Source organism: Dipteris shenzhenensis, chromosome 18 (assembly GCF_047967505.1).
Source record: "Dipteris shenzhenensis isolate YYH24624 ecotype China chromosome 18, Dip_SZ_1.0, whole genome shotgun sequence".
Lineage (NCBI taxonomy): Eukaryota > Viridiplantae > Streptophyta > Polypodiopsida > Gleicheniales > Dipteridaceae > Dipteris > Dipteris shenzhenensis.
The window spans coordinates 42151324-42172250 of record NC_141613.1 but is presented as its reverse complement, the minus strand read 5'-3'; the positions used below and the strand labels follow the sequence as shown (position 1 = coordinate 42172250).

The following is a 20927-nucleotide window of genomic DNA, read 5'->3' as shown; positions in this document are numbered from 1 at the left end:
CCTCCCTTGAGTTACTAAACTTGCAAACCATCTATGGATGGAGCAATGCAAGTTTGAATGCATTACTCAAGTAAGCTTTAAAGTCGATTTTGCAAACATGGTGAATTATGCTAGTGGGTCAATTACTCGAATGCTTTTCCTCATTTATGGTCTTCACGTGCAGGCTATTGTGTAAAATGCTTCCAAGGGAGAATAAATTACCGACCTCAAGAGATATGGCAAGGCAACATGTGACCTCTCTTGGAGGATTAGATTACAAGCGCATCCATGCATGTGTCAACGATTGCGTTTTGTTTCGTGGACTACATAAGGATGCAAGAGAGTGTCCTACTTGTGGAGAGGCAAGATATAGAGCAGATCTCAAAACCTTGGACGTGCCTCGTAAGGTATTGCGACATTTTCCCATAATCCCTCGCATCCAACATATGTTCAAGTGCAAATCTATTGCAGAGCTCATGTCATGGCATTCCTCCCATCGATCAACCGATGGCAAGTGGAGAACTCCCGCGGACTCTCCTGCGTGGAAGCATATTGAAGACACATGGCCAAGCTTCAAGGAAGAACCTAGGAGCTTGAGACTTGGATTGGGTATGGACGGTGTGAACCCATTTGGTCTCAAAAGCACGTCTTACAGTGTATGGCCAGTGGTATTGGTGAATTACAATCTTCCACCCTCTATGGCTATTAAGAATGGACATGTCATGCTGTCCCTTCTAATTCCAGGGAAACATAAAGTCAAAAACCCTGATGTTTATTTGGAGCCTTTGATTGATGAGCTAGAGATACTTTGGAGAGGTATCGAGGTGTATGATGTGAGCAGGCCTCCCTCGTCACGAGACTTCAACTGCAAAGCAGTCTTGATGTGGATGATGCATGACTTCCCAGGCTATGGCGAGTGTTCAGGTAAGCATTGCATTTTTTAATTATGAATAGGCAAGGACGTGGCACCCTAAACCCACCTTCCACTCTTAATTGCATCTATTGTTTCAGGTCTCACTACATCGGGTTACCATGCATGTCCTGTTTGTGGTCCTTCGCTAGTTGCCTCACGGGCAGACGCATTGAATAAGGTCATCTATGAGAATCACCATCGATTTCTCCCACCTGATCATCCTAGATATTTTGCCCCTTGGAATGAAGTCCTCCCACAATCACTCACCGTGGGAGATTGGATGAGAATTTGGGACGGTTCCATGACTCCTCCACCACTTGGCATGAGCCGGTAAGGATTTGTAACTATTGGCTGGAAGTAAAGATTGGCTATATTGGTTGAAAGTGAAGATTGCACGCTAACACTTTATTTTGTTTAGATACTCCATCTTTTATCGTTTACCATATTGGTCCCACCTCAAGATCAATCACCTGCTCGATCCCATGCATATCTTCAAGAATGTGGCATCTACCATTTGGGAGCATTTGAATGGGACATGAGATTCGGCAGGCATAAGGGAGGATCTACGTACCACAGGGAGGATGCGTGAAGCTTGGCCTCAAGAGAGACCAAATGGGCGTGTTTTTTTACCTCGTGCACCGTGGATGTTATCAAAGCTAGAGATGGCGACGGTGAAGCGCGCTATTACTACAATTCGTACTCCCACTGGATGCATGAGGTGTTTGAAGGGAGCCTTTACAAGGAGCAAGAAAAGAGGTGTAGAGCAATTATATGGCTTGAAATCTCATGATTGGCACAAGATGCTCCAAGTAAGTATTTTATATGCATAATATCTTTTTCCTTTCAAATTTGTGAGTGAATAGCTATAAGCAACTAATCAACCACCTCCTTGCAGGTTCAGTTCATACTACCTACTAGCATTTCACGTAGTGCATCAAAGGACGTGAAAGATTGTATTTACAAGATGGGCGAGCTTGTGAGGTATGTGAGCTCAAAGGAAATAGATCCCACCACGCTTGAGAATGCTCGAGTTATGTCAGTGGAGGTGGTTTGTTTAGTGGAGGAGACATTTCCACGTTCTATTCTCACAAGCCAACTACATCTCATAGTACATTTGGTGGATGAGATTGCTATATGCGGTACTATACATGCACGATGGTTGTTCTTCCTCGAGTGCTTCATGAAGACGTTGAAGGGCTTCGTGAGACAAAATGCAAGACCCGAAGGTAGCATGGTCGAGGGTTGGTTGGTACAAGAGTCACTTGTATATATTTCTGAGTTTCTTGTTGATGTGGATACCTCTCTCCCACGACTATGGAGAGATGATGAAGACCTAAGGATGACCTCTATTGTGCCTCAAGGAAAAGGATGCAACAAAGTAATAGACACGGAGTTGCATAATAGTATCAACCTCTTTTGTGTGCTTAATAGTGATGTGATGAAAAGATGGGTGACAAGATACGAGGATGCAAAGGCAAGAAGACAAGAAGAAAGGGCCCTCTTTCGTACACACCACGGATCTCGTGTGCCATACCCTCAGCGTCTAAGAGCACTTCCAAAGGATATTCATGTGGATTGGCTACTTGATGAAATGGAGAAAGCAGAGAAAGACGAGGGGATGCATATCACAATGGAAGAATGGGAGTATGCTAGGGGATGCATGAGCAAGGTCGGTATATAGAATGTTATGCATAAGTTAGGAGGTTTTTATAATTTAGATTGCTTATTTAATTGATTTTTTCTTGGTGTAGTGCACCATGTTCAATGCTATATGGTGTGAGGGCAAGCATTTTTGAACACAACGGATTGATGATAAGAGAAACACACAAGATTGCGGCGTCATTGCTAGCTTTGAGGGAGCCAATGGAGCCATGGATGATTATTGTGGCATAATCCAAGATATCATTATGCTTGACTTTCGACGCTTCTTTGTGTATGTTTTGGATGTAAAGTGGTTTAAGGACGTGGTGGAAAGAGGCCCTAATGCAACAATCAAACGCCATGCAAGTGGCTTTGTAACTATTGACTCCACAAAGTTTTGGTAAAGTAGGAAGGACACACTAATACTACCGCAACAATGTGAACAGGTACTGTGCACACACATAAAAATACTCGCTTTTAAATATTTGATGCAAGAAAAGTAACATGATTGTATTTGTGTTTGAATTAGGTTGTCTATCAACCAATGGTGGATAATAATAGGTGGTGGCATGTCATACCTATTATGCCACGTTCCAAAGTGATGTATAGTACATTTACTAATATGGAGCGTATGGAGGATGATCATGGCCATGGACGTGATGATGACCGTGATACAAGAGAGGAGGATGATCATGAGATAGGAGATATAGATATTGAGGCCGGCATTACCCCTGAGGACGAGCCTACCATTGGAGATCTTGATTTCGATGAGCACATGAGTGGCACAAGTAGTAGTGGGTTGAATGTATTTGTAGATCTAAACACTTGTTTGGATTTTGAAGTAGATAGTTTGGCAAGGGTTGATCTCATTGAGGATGAGATTGAACCGTAGCCCCACAATTGATATTGGCAAAACTATTTTACATATTGTCTCATTCTCCTCATTTCCCTTAATTCTTGTATATGTGGGCTTGCAAAAAATTATGTGCTTTGGTAATCATGGGCAATGTTTGGAAAGCAATGATGTACACCAAAATCTCACTTTCTGTATCCTAGGACTGTGCATGCTTGGAACTGCCCATCCCTACTCTTGATTCTTGGCCATCATATCCTCATCCCAGAAATGGCATTTATAAACTTGAGTTTTTCTATTGATTCTTGTAGTCGTTCAGTTCAAGGGATACATATTACTTGTGATGAGGCCCCTTAGGCTTTCAGAGATCCAGGACATGATAACAGTCATCAGCTTGTGCTCCATCAATTCTCGTCAGGTTTATTGCATATCTAACTCGCAAGCCAAAGCTAAAAGGCCTACTTCAAGTGATCCGGGACTATCAATTCTCCATGAAGTGGGCTAAGGCATAATTTGAAGATCACCAAAAGCAAAAGAGCATCGCTGGAGTTCAAAGGTGTGTTGTAACTAACCTGGATGTACAGAAAGGGATCAGCAATGAAAGTGCTTGGGTGGCTTGACACGGAGGCGCACGTCAAAACATGATTAGCAACAGGCCATGCAGATCCTTTATTATTCCTTATATTCTCCTGTGAGGAAGCCACCAGAAAATACAATTGTTGAGAGATAGAGATAGAGATTAATTGCTCGCCTAATAGATCTACATTCAGGCTCTTACAGTATTGACACAAAATTGACATAATTCTGTGGAGCTTCATTTCTATCATGATACTCGTGCTTTTTGAGCTTAGAATACAGATGTACAAACTAGTTCGATCGGTTTCAAGGACAACGGATTGCTCTTGAAGTAAAGGCCGATAGACCACGATCCTTCGTTATCGCGTTGACATCCTAGTACGACGGCATCAGACAATGGTTTGCCGCATATATCCAAGAATCTATTCTATGATAAACTCCTTTCGGAAGCACTCGAACCCATCAATCTTGTCAACACATCCCACCCATCGCCTTGAGGGATCGAGCCTACAGTCCTGATGACGGAGATCGCCTTAAAGGTTTCTCATTTCTTAACATTGTTATCTAGGTGAGCAAGGGACACCAATTCAAGGTATTCAAGGTGAACCTGCAGTTCCTCTCGTGAGGCAGGGGGAGGGTGATCATGAGCTAGGACTGGAGCTTAAGGGCGACCTACTCCTCATCATATCCGAAGGACCAATCCAATTGGATTTGGAATTTGCAGAGCAAGGGACACCAATTCAAGGTATTCAAGGTGAACTTGCACTTCCTCTCATGAGACGTTTTGATTTATAACTAAGGATGGAGACAAAACGGTTGGTAGATGCATCGGTCTGATGTGAGACATTTCTTGCCATTCACAAAATTTGAATTAATATATAAAATTATTACACGTGGCTCAATGGGAAGGAACTATTTCATTTCATCCCACAATGCTACCTGCCTAAAAATTGGAAACCAACATAATTATATATTATTGAAGACCACCAAGGTTGCCACTCAGAGTCAAAATCACCTAAATCGGCTAAATCAATTTCACAACCCGACAAAGCATTGTCCCTTGATAAGCTATTACCATATTCCACCCTCAAGGCTACCCTTGACGTGTGGGAAAGTGCCTCAATAAGCGTAATAGGCTCTCGATTACTACCAATCGCTTGCAAGCCTCCCTTGGCACTTTCACTTATGACCATAAGAGGACAAGGGAGCTCCATAATAGATGGTACAAATCAAAACACTAAGGGGGAGGCTTTCAACTTGAAGTTTCAAGAAGCCTACTTTAGAGAAGAGTACATTAATTCAAAACCAAGAGCCGAGTATTATTGGGTGGGCAACTAATGAAAGCTAGTTCTTTGTGGAAAACGGGGATTCGAGCTTCTTCACGACTGAATCGGGAACCTGGAAGGCTTTCTCCAACACAGCTTCCGGAATGCCGGTTCCGAACAATTCCTGTGGAAGAGCTATCAAGCCGGGACTGGCGCTGCCGAAGGATGCCAGTGCATGTGCCTCAATGCTCGAGCTCGGGTTCATCTGGAAATGCACCAGACCCTGCGGAAAAACGAATAGATCTCCCTTCTGCAGCGTCTGATTGAACATCTTGTTGGTGCTGTCCACCAAGCCGACCATGAGAGTGCCATCGAGCACATAGAGCAACTCGGTGCCCCGGGGATGAGTGTGGGGAGGGTTCAGGGAGCCCGGCTGGAACTCTAGGAAGGCTGCGGAGATGCCGAGGCCGTTGAGGGCAGGGAAGGCATCCACAAAGGCCTTGACGGGCTTGAAGGAGCCTTTAGGAGCGTGTGCCCCTCCGCGAAATCCTGTGAAGGTAAAGAAGGAGCCAGTGAGGGTACTGGCATTAACGTTGGGGGGCACCGAGAAGTCGGTGAGGAGCTCCACGTCGCGGGCTTTCACGAGCCGCCCTGCACAAGCAAGGATGAGGAGCAATCCGCAAACGTAAATGGAGCTTGCTGGGGTGGCCATATTCTTTTTCAAGCAAAGCCTGCACAGAGAAAACAATCTAGGAGTTAGAACAAACGAGCACCATTTGAACTCTGTTATCATATCTAACAGGATAGTCTAACGAATGAAGATTCCACAACTCGACTCTCCTATACAACAATCAGGTTTCCATGCAGACATTGAGGAAATGATTAGAGCTATCACACCTAAACTGTTGTCTAATAATGCTGGCTCTAGTTCGAGCCAGAAAAGAGACAGCGACGTATAAATACTGGATCCCCGGATACTGCGAGATCACCCGGAGTTCGAACTCCCGTAACCCGTTTCTCATCTGGCCGTTATTGGAACTGATTGTTTTCTCATTGATTCGGTTAACCGCTGGATATGCTTTGTTTCTTTCCTCTGTTTATTTTTGGATATGCTTTGTTTCTTTCCTCAGTTTATTGTTGGATACTCAGACGAGGCCAATTAATTGTAAAAACATAGAATGTAATCGGCTTGCACGACAAAAACTTCGATCAAGGCGATGGATTGATTGATGACCTCACCGGCTTTATTAGAAGGGCGTCGTTATTGTAACTCGGCTTTCTTCGGCCATCTCAGGTTGTCGTGTTTATCGGCTGTCAGATCGGTGAATTTACAACTTTCGACCACAATGTTGCGCATTCTCTCCCTCTTAGAGTTTCATTCATACTTAATAGAAATGCCTTCCATGCATATGCATCATTGCATTTGCATTTGATTTCATGAACCCGTTCGTTGGATTTGCATTACTTTCATGCACACGTTTGTTTCAATGCATTTGTTGAAATTTAATTTAATACCATGCATTTCTTTCATGGAATTTGCATAATGCCTAGTAGTGGCATTTACTCCCATTGCAATTGTATGTAGTTTCATGCATAAATTCTTTTTCATCCCCATATTCTTTAAGATATGGCATACATGGAAGTGCATATGTACCATTATCTAACGTGAAAAGGAAAAATATTAGTGAAACATCCTCTCTCTTTTTAGCGCCTCCAAAATTGAATCAACATTATTAAAAGGATTACATATAGAGAGAATATTTTTAAATATTACTTTTGTTTTTTGTAAAACAATGGAGGTGGGGGGGGAGGGAGAGAGGGGGAGAGAGAGAGAGAGAGAGAGAGAGAGAGAGAAAGATTTTGACTAATGTTTTTCAAATAAATTATTTTTAAGGCATTTGACTTTTGCATTTCCATATCAATGGCATCATCTTCCATGTCATTTCCAATACAATGTATCTTTAAACCGAGTGTACCTAATGCCTTCCCTGCATGTGCATCATTGCATTTGCATGTGATGTCATGCACATTTTTGTTTTAATGCATTTGTTGAAGTTTGATGTATTATCATGCATTTGTTGAAGTCTCATGTAATATCATGCATTTCTTTCATGGATTTGCATAATTCCATTGGGTTTTGAAGTTGTATTTTCTCCCATTGTAGTTGCATTGGTTCTTTTCCATTTGCATGTGCTTTAAGATATACAAGTACTCAGACCCGTCTACGATGGGTTTGGGTCCTAATTTTGTGATGCTGTGAACCATATCCTCTTAGTCAAGTGGCCACACCCGACGCCCCATTTCTCTCTTGATACCCCTTTCTTTCATACTCGCGACCTTTAATGGATAATTGAGGTTCGAGAAGATCATCGAAACGTGATTTGATAGTTGAAACATTCATCACCACAATGTGCTTTGCAAAGTTGAGCATTTTTGGGGTAGATTCTGCTCCTGAATCACCATCTTCCGATTCATCAATAGTTTTTCGATCAATCCATTGCAAATTTGAGCATTTTGCTCGTAGATTCTGTTGTAAATCGACATCCTTCACCCTTGCATATCACCAATTTTTGCCGGCATTCTTTTGTTTCCTAGCTCAGAATGTTTTCATTGGCAAATTATATGCCTTCTTCTCTTCGTTCCCAATTCTCAATGTTTTCATTAGTAGAGATTCTTCCTTCACAATGGTTCACAATATCTCAGTGCTTGCACATGATCATCTAGTCTCATCTGCATACTTTTGTCTCTAAAAACCCAAGGGTCTGAAAACAATTATGCTTTCATCACTTTTTCATGAGCAATCGCTGAATCTGTCAATTTTTTAGAGAACTATCGTCTACCAACTATGAAGGGGGCTTAGTATTATACGCTTTGAAAAGAACAGAGATTTCTACCGTGAAGGGAGTGCAATCATTGGTAGCCAAAGAGAAGACTCTGCAGTTCAGCAAAGATGCAAAGCCGTGACCTGTAGTTAATGCAAATTCTCCATGATTTTGAAGGCTTGAATTGAGCCGCCTTGCAATGTATCACTATATATCTAATTGCTCCCTTCCTGCAACTGGGTCCTTAAGCTATCTTCCCCAATCTTCTTTCGAGTTGTGACGCAGGTGAAGACCCTGTATGCCGAATTTTAGTGATCAATCTCCGAGCTCACCAAGATGAGATTGTCTTTCATGCTTTCAGGCAATGCTGAGTAGTTTTACTGGAACCTTGAGCGATCAACACTAATTGGCCTTCCATGCAGCTTGTCAATGTGTAGGCCCTCTATAAATATGCTAGCCCACTGATTGCCTATTGTACTCAAAGTCCCTAGACGAAGGATAACCTTCACAAAGAGATGAAGTGGGTTGTAATATGCACTACATCTTCCTTAGATTCTTCAAACAAGTAGAATGTGATTCTGACGTCGAGAAATACATCAGTTTTCAATAGCTTGAGAACGGTGACTCTCAAAACCATGTGATATTAAACCTATCAAAGCATTAGAAGCTAAGCATGGAATGCTATTTTGGGATCCCCATGCATGGGAAAAGATTTGATGCTTACATCATTGGACTGCAGAGGATCACATAGAAATTGTAACGTTGTAGGAATCTAGAATAGAAATATTGCATACGATCAAGTTTGTGAATAATAAAAGAAGGATGTGATCAAGTTTGTGAATCAGAAAAGAAGGACGGTTACGGACCTGGAGGTGAAATAACCAAGCACATACACGGTTTTACAAAATGATCAACAACCATCATGATGGCAAAGGAGGAAGTGAGGAAGGTGGAGCTCATGCACAGAGTGCAGATTTTTGCATGAGAAGCCGGTAACTATTGGGAAGGCAGTTATTGCTACGTGGAAGGGAATAGGAAGGAAAGAAGGAAGGGGAATATGCTTTAAACTAAACCTACATCTTGGGGGGTCACCATGTAAAAATGCCTTATAGCATGTGGGATCAATGGTTATTAAATAAACCCCCTACCTACATATTTTTACAACCTATATACAGATCTTTTATTGATCGCACGTGCTATCTTACATATTTCTTAGTGACCACCCTCGGAACCTACATAAACCTTGAGCTTTTCTATTTTTCTTTGGTTTGTTTTTTTGGTACGCACACCGTACCATCCAATCGTTACCTCACCAACAAGTCTCTGGATCATTCGAACCCCCTGCCCACTTCTTTTGTTTGTTGAGATAGATGATGTTTTGGGTGGATGCACTCTACGGTGAACTATGTAAAAAGTACTCCTTTTAGAAAAAAGAGGTGGAGTTCTAAAATTAGTATAGCAATGTTGCTTGCGATTCAAAATCCTTTCCCGCACATCAAGGATTTTTTATATAGCATAGTAGTGTTGCTTGTGATCATATGTCCCCTGCACTACAAGGATTTTTTATATAGCATAGCAATGTTGCTTGCAATCATATGTCCCCTGCACTACAAGGATTTTTTATTTCAATCTCTCTGTCCAGTATTGCGCTTTCTCTCTACATGTCTCTCCTTATCTAGAGTGTCTCTTGTTATCTCTAACTCTCTCTCTCTCTCTCTCTCTCTCTCTCTCTCTCTCATTGTCTCACAAGCTCCCAGTCCCTCTCTTATTATCTTGCATAGGTTCCTCCCTCACTCCATGCCTATGTCTCTCTCTCTCTCTCTCTCACACACACACACACACACATACACACGCGTGCACACATAGACACACACACACACAAATACACACAATATCTTTATTCTTATACATAATTAATTATACACACACACACACACGCGCGCACACACAATTGATACATCTAACTACCCCACTTTCTTTATGATATGATTCCTTTTTGGGAATTATTAGTAATTTGGTTTATGTTGGAATTTGCTCCCACTCTTGTTAAAATTTACACATTTGTCCCCCCCTATTATTGCTTTTTTCCTTTCCACCCCCATCCACCTTTTTTTATTTTCTTAAGCTTTAACCATTTTATGCTAAGATGTTGGTTTGGCGAAGAATTATGTATAAGATGAGCATTATAGTCCTTTTGGATTTGAGGAGTATATTCATAAGTTTTGTGTGAACCTCACTTATTAATTTTCCACAATGAATTTTTGGAAGCACTTTTTGTTTTGTCACACATTTCTATACCGCCTTTTGTGCTTACTCACACATTTGCTTATTAACCTTCCTAAACTGGTTTAGGATTCACATCACCCCTCTTCTCACGCATTTTAAGATGTTTTACAACATTAATCATTTATATGTACAACTTTTTAAATTAAAAGCCCTCTTATCTTTTTGGAAAATTGTCTAAAGAAGATACACCCACGCTCTACTTATACTCTAATGTAACCATTCAGCTCAAAACAAATGGACCTAACCTTAAACAAACCCACCTCACATCGGCCACCGCCCACCTACCTTGTAATATTAAACCCCCTTAACTACCTTGACTTGATAACTACCTTGACTTGAAAGCCCTAACCTTAACACACTCTCTACCCACGACCTTGCTGGATGACCTTCTTGTAACGCTTGCATCACCGTGATCTATGGCTTGCAGTCCACGATCCTCGCTTCTCTAGTCCTCTCTTCATTTGCGTTATTAATCAGTGCCCTTGCAAAGGTCCTATATAGCTACTTATGAACTTCAGGGTTCTTGCTTGCTTGGTGCAACACTTTGCCGTTTCACAGTTCTCTTATCTCCTGGCCTAAGCTATCTTTCCTTCTCTTTTTTACGTACTCCATCGAGCAGTCTCTATTTTACGGCGTCATCAGTATTACAGGTGCTTAGGCCTTCTTCGTTTGACACACCTTCAACCTTTTTTATGTGACTATGCTTTCTTGCTTGGCGGCATAACCTTCCCTTTTACATAGCTTTGTTGTTAAGCCATCTGGCTTTTGCTTATGCCTTCGATCCCCCTGCTCTCAAGATTGGCTGCCCGAGCTCTCCGTCCTACTCAGTCTCTGAAAGTCTGCACTTATTCCTCTCGATGGTGTGATTGTTAACCCATGAAGAATTTTACTAAGGTTTGAGCTCATCGCTTGGCTAGCTTGTCCTTTGCTTTTCTTGATTTATGTTACTACAGTTTGCCTTACTACTTGGCTTTCTACGTAGTATAATTTTTAACTCTGTCCGACTGTGTCTTTTTGCGTGTTTTTTTTGCAAGCTTTTAGTCTAGCTAGCTCTTCCCCTCCTCTTCAACTTCATTGATAAGAATTATTTTTTCGGTGGTCGCATGGCTCTCGTCGACCTCGCCGTTGACAGTTTTGAAGCTGGCGCTTCCTTCTTGCACCCCAAGAATCACCACACTATCCACTTCCTCCACAACCGATTTTCTTTCACTTCCCTGCCTTGTCGCCTCCTTCATGCTCACTACTACTAGGTCGCCAAACTGCTAGGATGGCTTCAGCTTGCTCTCTGGTCAACCGACATCTCTTTATTCATTTTTGGCTCTCCTTGGTCTTTTGGTTACGTATCCCGTTCTCTTAACGAGTTTGCTATTACGTTTGTTGCTACAAATCTCCACTTCAAGTTCATGATTAGTGCTCTTGTCTAGTCGACGACTGCGCGCCCTTTCCTAAACCCTTTGTTTAATCTTTGCATCCATTATAATGGTAGGCTAAGTATTTGCTTTTCTTTCACACATAGTCATTTTTTCTTAATTTTACTAGTGCTTTTTTTATAGTTGTTCCCTTCATTTAATTGTGGTTAATCTTTCAAGATGAGGATTACTCTCCTTTTAAAATCTTGATAATTTAATTGGCTTGATTCTCATTCCTAAGTTTAAGGGTGTGGACTACCCCCCTCATTAAAATTTTTTGTGGTGCTTCCCATGGCATTTATTGATGGGACTATTAAATCTAAACACACATGATACTGATTTTCCAACTAGCCTTTGGTCGGGCTAGTGCCATACAATTAATTCACATTGATTGGATAACTCTTTATTATGTATAGTTTGTATAAGTCATGTTATCATTGGATAATTTTTGGCTTGAGATAAATATTTTTCAATAGGTAATGCTTTGACTCCATTTAATTTGAGTACTAATTATTGCCTTTTATGTGCAGAGACATGGGTACCACCCTACTATGGAACTGGGATATGCTTATCCTAGTGACATCACTTTTTGACACTTATCATAATGATCCATTTTTTCTCTACACACTACTAGGTGGGGAGTAAGTTCCACATGGTGGGCTTACTCCCCACCATGTGGTCTTACCCTCTGGGTCAGGGGTGGGCCATGCACACACCCACCTCAACCTACTTTTTCTTTATGAAAATATTATCCCTTGGACTATTCCACATGGGTCTAGTCCACATAGATGAGAAAGTCTAAGATGCCTTGCTACCTCTACTGATTAAATATAATATGTCCCCTTGGCCTTCGCCATATATCACTTAATGTTTCGTGGGACTGACTAAGTGGATGCCATCTCACTATACAATATTATTTGTTCCATGGACTATGTACAACACACCTTTGGGTCCTCTTGCTTGGAAGGGTAGCACATGTACATGCCCCGCCACCTTAACCTTGGGCCCTTGCCACTCCATATTATATTCTACTAATGCCACACACATATATTCCCTTCTAGTTATTACATTTACAATGGATTTTTTTTTTGGCGATAATAGAATCCCCCCCCAGGCATGAAATGCGCAGCATGCCCATGGCTGGGTGACAACTGAACACTGAAAGGGTTGAGATGCCTTCCCATTGTGTGGCTCCTACAGCTCATGAACCTCCACTAATCCATTGCTATGTTCCTTGATGACCTAGTATGGTATGGACCACTTTGGAAGAAACTTTTTGTCCATTTGGTGGTCCAATCTTCTATCAAAGCACAACACCATTTCTCCTTCTGCAAAATGACGCTCCCAGCCCTTGCAGATCTTGGCATCCAAGTGGGCTTTCTGTCGACTCTTCTGGATCTTTACATGATGCAAAGCATGCCACCGGGTCTCATCCAATTTTTCAAGTTGAACAAACCTCGCTTCAACTTGTTCATCTTTTGACATCTTTTGTTCCCGTGCTAACCTTAGTGCAAGTACTTCTATCTCTAGTGGCAGACACAACAACACAAAGCAACTATAGATGCGCTTGATAGACATGCAAAATAGCGGGCGCGTCTATAGGCATTGCTTGAATAGAGAAATTACGAGCGCATCTAATAGTGCATCTAACAGCTCGTCTATTTGCACATGCCGCCGGGTCTCGTCCAATTTTTCAAGTTGAACAAACCTCGCTTCAACTTGTTCATCTTTTGACATCTTTTGTTCCCGTGCTAACCTTAGTGCAAGTACTTCTATCTCTAATGGCAGACACAACAACACAAAGCAACTATAGATGCGCTTGATAGACATGCAAAATAGCGGGCACGTCTATAGGCATTGCTTGAATAGAGAAATTACGAGCGCGTAGATAATAGTGCATCTAACAGCTCGTCTATTTGCACATGTATTGACACGTCTATTAGCGCATCTATACTGAGAAAATACGGGCCCATCTAATACTACATCTATCAGTGCGTCTATTTGCACATGTATTAGCACATCTATTAGCGCATCTACACTGAGAATTAGATGCGTATTTAGATGTAAAACAGAGAATACAGAAAGTGAGATTTTGGTGTACATATTCACTGATTTCCAAACATCGCCCATCATTACCAAAGCACATAATTTTAACAAAAACATCAATGCTTTTTTGCAAGCCCACATATACAAGAATTAAGTGAGGTGAGGAGAATGAGACAATATGTAAAATAGTTTTGCCAATATCAATGATGGGCTATGGTTCATCAGTCTCATCCTCAATGAGATAAACCCTTGCCAAACTATCTATTTAAAAATCCAAAAAAGTGTTTAGATCTACAAATACATTCAAACCACTCTCATGATCATCCTCCTCTCTCGTATCACGGTCATCATCACCTCCATGGCCATGATCATCCTCCATACGCTCCATATTAGTAAATGTACTATACATCACTTTGGAACGTGGCATAATAGGTATGACATGCCACCATCTATTATTATCCACCATAGGTTGATAGACCACCTAATTCAAACACAAATACAATCATGTTATTTTCCTTGCATCAAATATTTAAAAGCGAGTATTTTTATGTGTGCACACTACCTGTTCACATTGTTGCGGTAGTACTAGTGTGTCCTTCCTACTTTGCCAAAACTTTGTGGAGTCAATAGTTACAAATCCACTTGCATGGCATTTAATTGTTGCATTAGGGCCTCTTTCCACCACGTCCTTAAAGCACTTTACATCCAAAACATACACAAAGAAGCATCGAAAGTCAAGCTTAATAATATCTTGGATTATGCCACAATAATCATCCATGGCTCCATTGGCTCCCTCAAAGCTAGCAATGATGCCGCAATCTTGTGTGTTTCTCTTATCATCAATCCGTTGTGTTCGAAAATGCTTACCCTCACACCATATAGCATTGAACATAGTGCACTATACCAAGAAAAAATCAATTAAATAAGCAATCTAAATTATTGAAAGCTCCTAACTTATGCATAACATTCTATATACTGACCTTGCTCATGGATCCCCTAGCATAGTCCCATTCTTCCATTGTGATATGCATCCCCTCGTCTATCTCTGCTTTCTCCATTTCATCAAGTAGCCAATCCACATGAATATCCTTTGGAAGTGCTCTTAGATACTGAGGGTATGGCACATGAGATCCGTGGTGTGTATGAAAGAGGGCCCTTTCTTCTTGTCTTCTTGCCTTTGCATCCTCGTATCTTGTCACCCATCTTTTCATCACATCACTATTAAGCACGCAATAGAGGTTGATACTATTATGCATTTCTGTGTCTATTACTTTGTTGCATCCTTTCCTTTGAGGCACAATAGAGGTCATCCTTAGGTCTTCATCATCTCTCGATAGTCATGGGAGAGAGCTATGCACATCAACAAGAAACTCAAAAATATATACAAGTGACTCTTGTACCAACCAACCCTCAGCCATGCTACCTTCGGGTCTTGCATTTTGTCTCACGAAGCCCTTCAAGGTCTTTATGAAGCGCTCGAGGAAGAACAACCATTGTGCATGTATAGTACTGCATATAGCAATCTCATCCACCAAATGCACTATAAGATGTAGTTGGCTTGTGAGAATAGAATGTGGAAATGTCTCCTCCAATAAACAAACCACCTCCACTGACATAACTTGAGCATTCTCAAGCATGGTGGGATCTATTTCCTTTGAGCTCACATACCTTGAAATGAAAAAGTACACCATATTAGCAATATGAACACCTTGCATGGAGCATTGATACGCATCATATTTTGTATCATGTAAAGTACCTCACAAGCTCACCCATCTTGTAAATACAATCTTTCACATCCTTAGATGCACTATGTGATGAAATACTTACTTGGAGCATCTTGTGCCAATCATGAGATTTCAAGCCATAGAATTGCTCTACACCTCTTTTCTTGCTCTTTGTAAAGGCTCCCTTCAAACACCTCATGCATCCCAGTGGGAGTACGAATTGTAGTAATAGCGCGCTTCATCACCACCATCTCTAGCTTTTATAACCTCCACGGTGCACGAGGTAAAAAAACACGCCCATTTGGTCTCTCTTGTGGCAAAGCTTCACGCATCCTCCCTGTGGTACATAGATCCTCCCTTATGCCTACGAAATCTCGTGTCCCATTCAAATGCTCACAAATGGTAGATGCCACATTCTTGAAGATATGCATGGGATCAAGCAGATGATTGATCTTGATGTGGGACCAATATGGTAAATGATAAAAGATGGAGTATTTAAACAAAATAAAGTGTTAGCGGGCAATCTTTATTTCTAGTCAATATAGCACACAATAGTTACAAACCCTTACCAGCTCATGCCAAGTGGTGGAGTCGTGGAACTGTCCCAAATTCTCATCTAATCTCCCACGGTGAGTGATTGTGGGAGGACTTCATTCCAAGGGGCAACATATCTAGGATGATCAGGTGGGAGAAATTGATGGTGATTCTCATAGATGACCTTATTCAATGCGTCTGCCCATGAGGCAACTAGCAAAGGACCACAAACAGGACATGCATGGTAACCCGATGTAGTGAGACCTGAACAATAGATGCAATTGAGAGTTGAAGGTGGGTTTAGGGTGCCACACCCTTTGCCTATTCATAATTAGAAGTGCAATGCTTACCTGAACACTCGCCATAGCCTGGGAAGTCATGCATTGTCCACATCAAGACTGCTTTGCAGTGAAGTCTCGTGATGAGGAAGCTTGCTCACATCATGCACCTCGATACCTCTCCAAAGTATCTCTAGCTTGTCAATCAAAGGCTCCAAATAAACATCAGGATTTTTGACTTTATGTTTCCTTGGAATTAGAAGGGATAGCATAACATGTCCTTTCTTAATAGCCATAGAGGGTGGAAGATTATAATTCACTAATATCACTGGCCATACACTGTAAGAGGTGCTTTTGAGACCAAATGGGTTTACACCATCTATACCCAATCCAAGTCTCAAGCTCCTAGGTTCTTCCTTGAAGCTTGGCCATGTGTCTTGAATATGCTTCCACACAGGAGTGTTTGCGGGAGTTCTCCACTTGCCATCGGTTGATCGATGGGAGGAATGCCATGACATGAGCTCTGCAATGGATTTGAACTTGAACATATGTTGGATGCGAGGGATTATGGGAAAATGTCGCAGAACCTTACGAGGCACGTCCAAAGTTTTGAGATCTGCTCTATATCTTGCCTCTCCACAAGTAGGACACTCTCTTGCATCCTTATGTAGTCCACGAAACAAAACACAATCATTGATGCATGCATGGATGCACTTGTAATCTAATCCTCCAAGAGAGGTCACATGTTGCCTTGCCATATCTCTTGAGGTCGGTACTTTATTCTCCCTTGGAAGCATTTTACACAATAGCCTGCACATGAAGACCATAAATGAGGAAAAGAATTCGAGTAATTGACCCACTAGCATAATTCACCATGTTTGCAAAATAGACTTTAAAGCTTACTTGAGCAATGCATTCAAACTTGCATTGCTCTATCGATAGATGGTTTGCAAGTTTAGTAACTCAAGGGAGGCACGTAGAACAGAGAATGTGCACCCCTCAAACAATGGATTCGATGCTGTAGTAAAAAGATCATCCTGCTCCATGCTATCATCCCTCCCTTGATGGGCATATAAATCCCGCACTTTATCATCAAACACATCTTCCTCCACAGCTTAATGAGGTAATGGTGGAGGGCTACTATCACCATCACTCCAATGGTCCCTTCTGAAGATCCCACCTCATATCGCCAATGCTTCGCCTCCTCACGGCGAGCATAGGGCAACATATGCAGGTGTGGCACTGCATCTTGTATTAAATTAAAACGAGATCATAACTCAAACATATGACACTACTACACACGCATCCTATTGCGACGTTTACGTACCGACGATTAGCGCCCGCTTAGCGTTAATCGTCGGTATAAAAATCGGGTGTCGTAAATCGTCGCTATATAGCGACTTTTAAGAATCGTCGCTATATAGCGACGTTAGTAATAGTCGCTATATAGCGACTATGAAAGGTCGCTATATAGCGACTTCTATTAAAGTCGCTATATAGCGACTTTTAAAGGTCGCTATATAGCGACACTGAGACTATATTATAGCGACGTTTTACAGAGAGGTTTTTTTTTTTTTTTAAGTCTTAAAATTTATTTTCTTCCAATGACAAAATTTTTTAAATTTTCATACATGTTTGAGCTCATAGAGAAATAAAAAATGAGAGCATGTACATCAAGCCTTTGAAGCTCATATATTCATGTCCAAGTTGGAGATGAGAAAAATCAAATTAAATAAGAGCATTTACATCAACTGTTTCATCTTGAGCCAAGTCTAAGGCGCCAAGTAAGTCTATCTCCAACTCTATACCGAGTTGATCTCCTATATCATCATCGTACTCTAGCATCGTACGTTCACCTAAAAGTATTTGATCATCTTCTTCAATTAAGCTTAAGTGTGGTGATCGATCTTGACGATTGTTGTCTTCCTCGTCAATATCGTGATCTCCATCCTCCTCCCGTGCGATGTCATTATGCGCATCTTCCTCTTGCCTCATATGGTGATCTACATCTTCTTCGCTAGATTCATCAATTGGATCCGGATTTGGTAGTGGCATCTCCATATCCACATCTCGATCTTCAAAAATCTGCTTACTTCGTGGCGCAACTTGGATCACGTACCACCATCTTGGATCAGAACGATCCGGATGAAAAACCACCTATATTGAAGATGAAAAATCACGTGCCAAATGTCGTCAATTATATATATATCAATGGACTTAAAAAACGAAAGCTTCGACTAATTAAATCATTAGTATGCACCTGCTCACAGTGCTCGGGAAGAACAAAAGTATCACTTTCATCGGTCCAATGTTTGGTGGAGTCTATTGCAAAGAGACCGCTACCATCTTTTCTCACAGTTGCATGGGGACCGTTGTAAGTAGTTCTAAACCATTTTACATCAAGAATGAAAATAGTAAATCGTCTGAAATCAATTTCATAGATGTCGCGTATGGTTCCACAATAATCCAACTGTGAGGAGAGAAGATTGGTATCCGAAGCACTTGCTCGGCTATCTTGTGTGAAGTTAGCCATGACTCCACAATCATACGTGACTCTCTTTGAATCGATGCGTTCTATGCGAAAATGTCGTCCATATGACCATAATGCACTGTACTTTTTGTACTGTAAAAGAGCATCATTAAAACAATGAAGATGCACCTATTTTATAGCATATATTGCCACAAATAATTACTTAATTACATCAAGAGATAAGAAACTTACATGCACCATACATCCAGATGATAACTCCCGCTCGCGCTCGTTTATTGTCTCTCCATCACGTTCGGCTTTACGTATAGCTAGTTGTAGCCAATCAAGTGACATGTGAGTAGGGAGAAGAGCCAGATCTCGTGGATATGGTTGTGATCGCCTGTACATTACTCTGAATCTCGTCCTTGCATTTATTCTTTCTGCTTTGGCCACTTCATATCTCTCAATCCACTTCTGCATCTCAGGGCTATTGAGGATACAAAACTTATTGAATTTCTCCATTTGCTCTTCGCTCATCTTTCTTTCAATCCCTTTTCCTTGGGGGACCTCGCCAATGATGCGATCATCATCCTTGTTGTGCCAAGCTTGCGGCATATCAGGATCCGTGGATGCAAGAAACTCTGTGATATATACTAATGACTCTTGCACAAGCCATCCCTCTGCCATGCTTGCTTCTGGTCTTGCTCTTTGTCTTACAAACCCCTTTAAAGTTTTCATAAACCGCTCGAGAAAAAACATCCATCGATTATGAACGGTACCTGCTATAGCCACCTCATCAACTATGTGCACAAGCAAGTGGACTTGAGTTGTCATAATGCTTGAGGGAAAGTGCTTCTCAAGCAAGCATACGGCTTCGATGGATTCCACCCTAGCCTTCTCGATGCTCGATATAGAGATCTCTTTTTGAGATATCCACCTATTTCACATGTCCATGCATATGTAAGATATTTGAGATATCCACCTATTTCACATGTCCATGAAGAAAATAGATAATGCGAATTGATAGTAAGCATACCTCACAATACCACAGATCTTGAATATAGCATTTCTAACATCTTCTTGTAAGCACCCTTTTATTGTAATTGGAAGGATGAACTATCAAAGCAACAATGAAATCATGTCAACAATATAACATAATAATAATTACGCTAATGCATCACTATTATCGGTACACTAATTCTACTTAGAATACCTGTAAGACCTTGTGCCAATCATGGGACTTGAGGCCACTAAGCTTATTGTCCTTTGAAAATGCTCCTTTCAAGCAACGCATGTACCCTGTCGGTGTTTGAAAAGAGGCAATGTCTGCCTTGATCGCTGCCTCCTCCCTCGTAGAGAGGATCCACGTTGCTTTCGGGAGGACAACTTTTCCTGAAGCATGCACTTGGGGCCACAAACGAGACATCCTATTCATAGCACGCAAGTCTTCTCGCACTCCTCTCGAGTCCTTGGAACCAACCAAGTGTGCCCAAATGGTAGCCCCCACATTCTTAAAGATATGCATGGGATCCAAGAGATGATTGATTTGTAACTGACCCCAATAAGGAAGCTCGTGAAAGATCGATAGCCTCTTCATACCAGGAGGAGGTTCCTCTCCATTCTCCCTCCAAGCTTGAATCCAATCACTTGCTTTTAAATATGATGGTGGTGGATCAAGCTGACCTCCACGTGCGAGATGGTCGAGCGGAAGGTATCGAGCATGACCTTCATAAACATTTTTCCTCATGTGTTTGGAGTAGCGTGCAAGCGATTTCAGAGCGGGTCCACAAACAGGACAAGCATGGTACCCACTTGTAGCAAGCCCTGCACGCGTGCATGAATATGTTAGTACAAGACATGCGTGCAAAAGAGAGTAAAAAAAGCATAATCCCTCATTATACATGTAAAGACATAACCACGTACCTGCGCACTCTCCATATCCTGGGTAGTCATGCATGGTCCACATCAAGATACCCCTGACGGAAATATCATTGGTATGCCTAGGAGCTCTGGAAATATCAAAGACCTGCACTCCTCTCCATAATATCTGTAACTCCTCTATCAAAGGTGCCATGTACACGTCCATGTTTCTTGCCTTGTACTTTCCTGGCACAAGTAGTGCAAGCATGAG

The 20927-nt window shown here is 41.5% G+C and overlaps 1 protein-coding gene across 1 annotated transcript in view; it reads right to left on the bottom strand.

Annotated features, from left to right (window-relative positions):
* Positions 1-5306: 5306 nt before the first annotated feature.
* LOC147891248 (germin-like protein 9-3) overlaps positions 5307-20927 on the bottom strand; it is a 29642-nt gene continuing 14021 nt past the window's right edge. The window contains exon 3 of the mRNA XM_087389188.1: positions 5307-5958. Coding sequence (XP_087245314.1) covers positions 5307-5958 — 652 coding nt within the window. The remainder of the gene's footprint in view (positions 5959-20927) is intronic.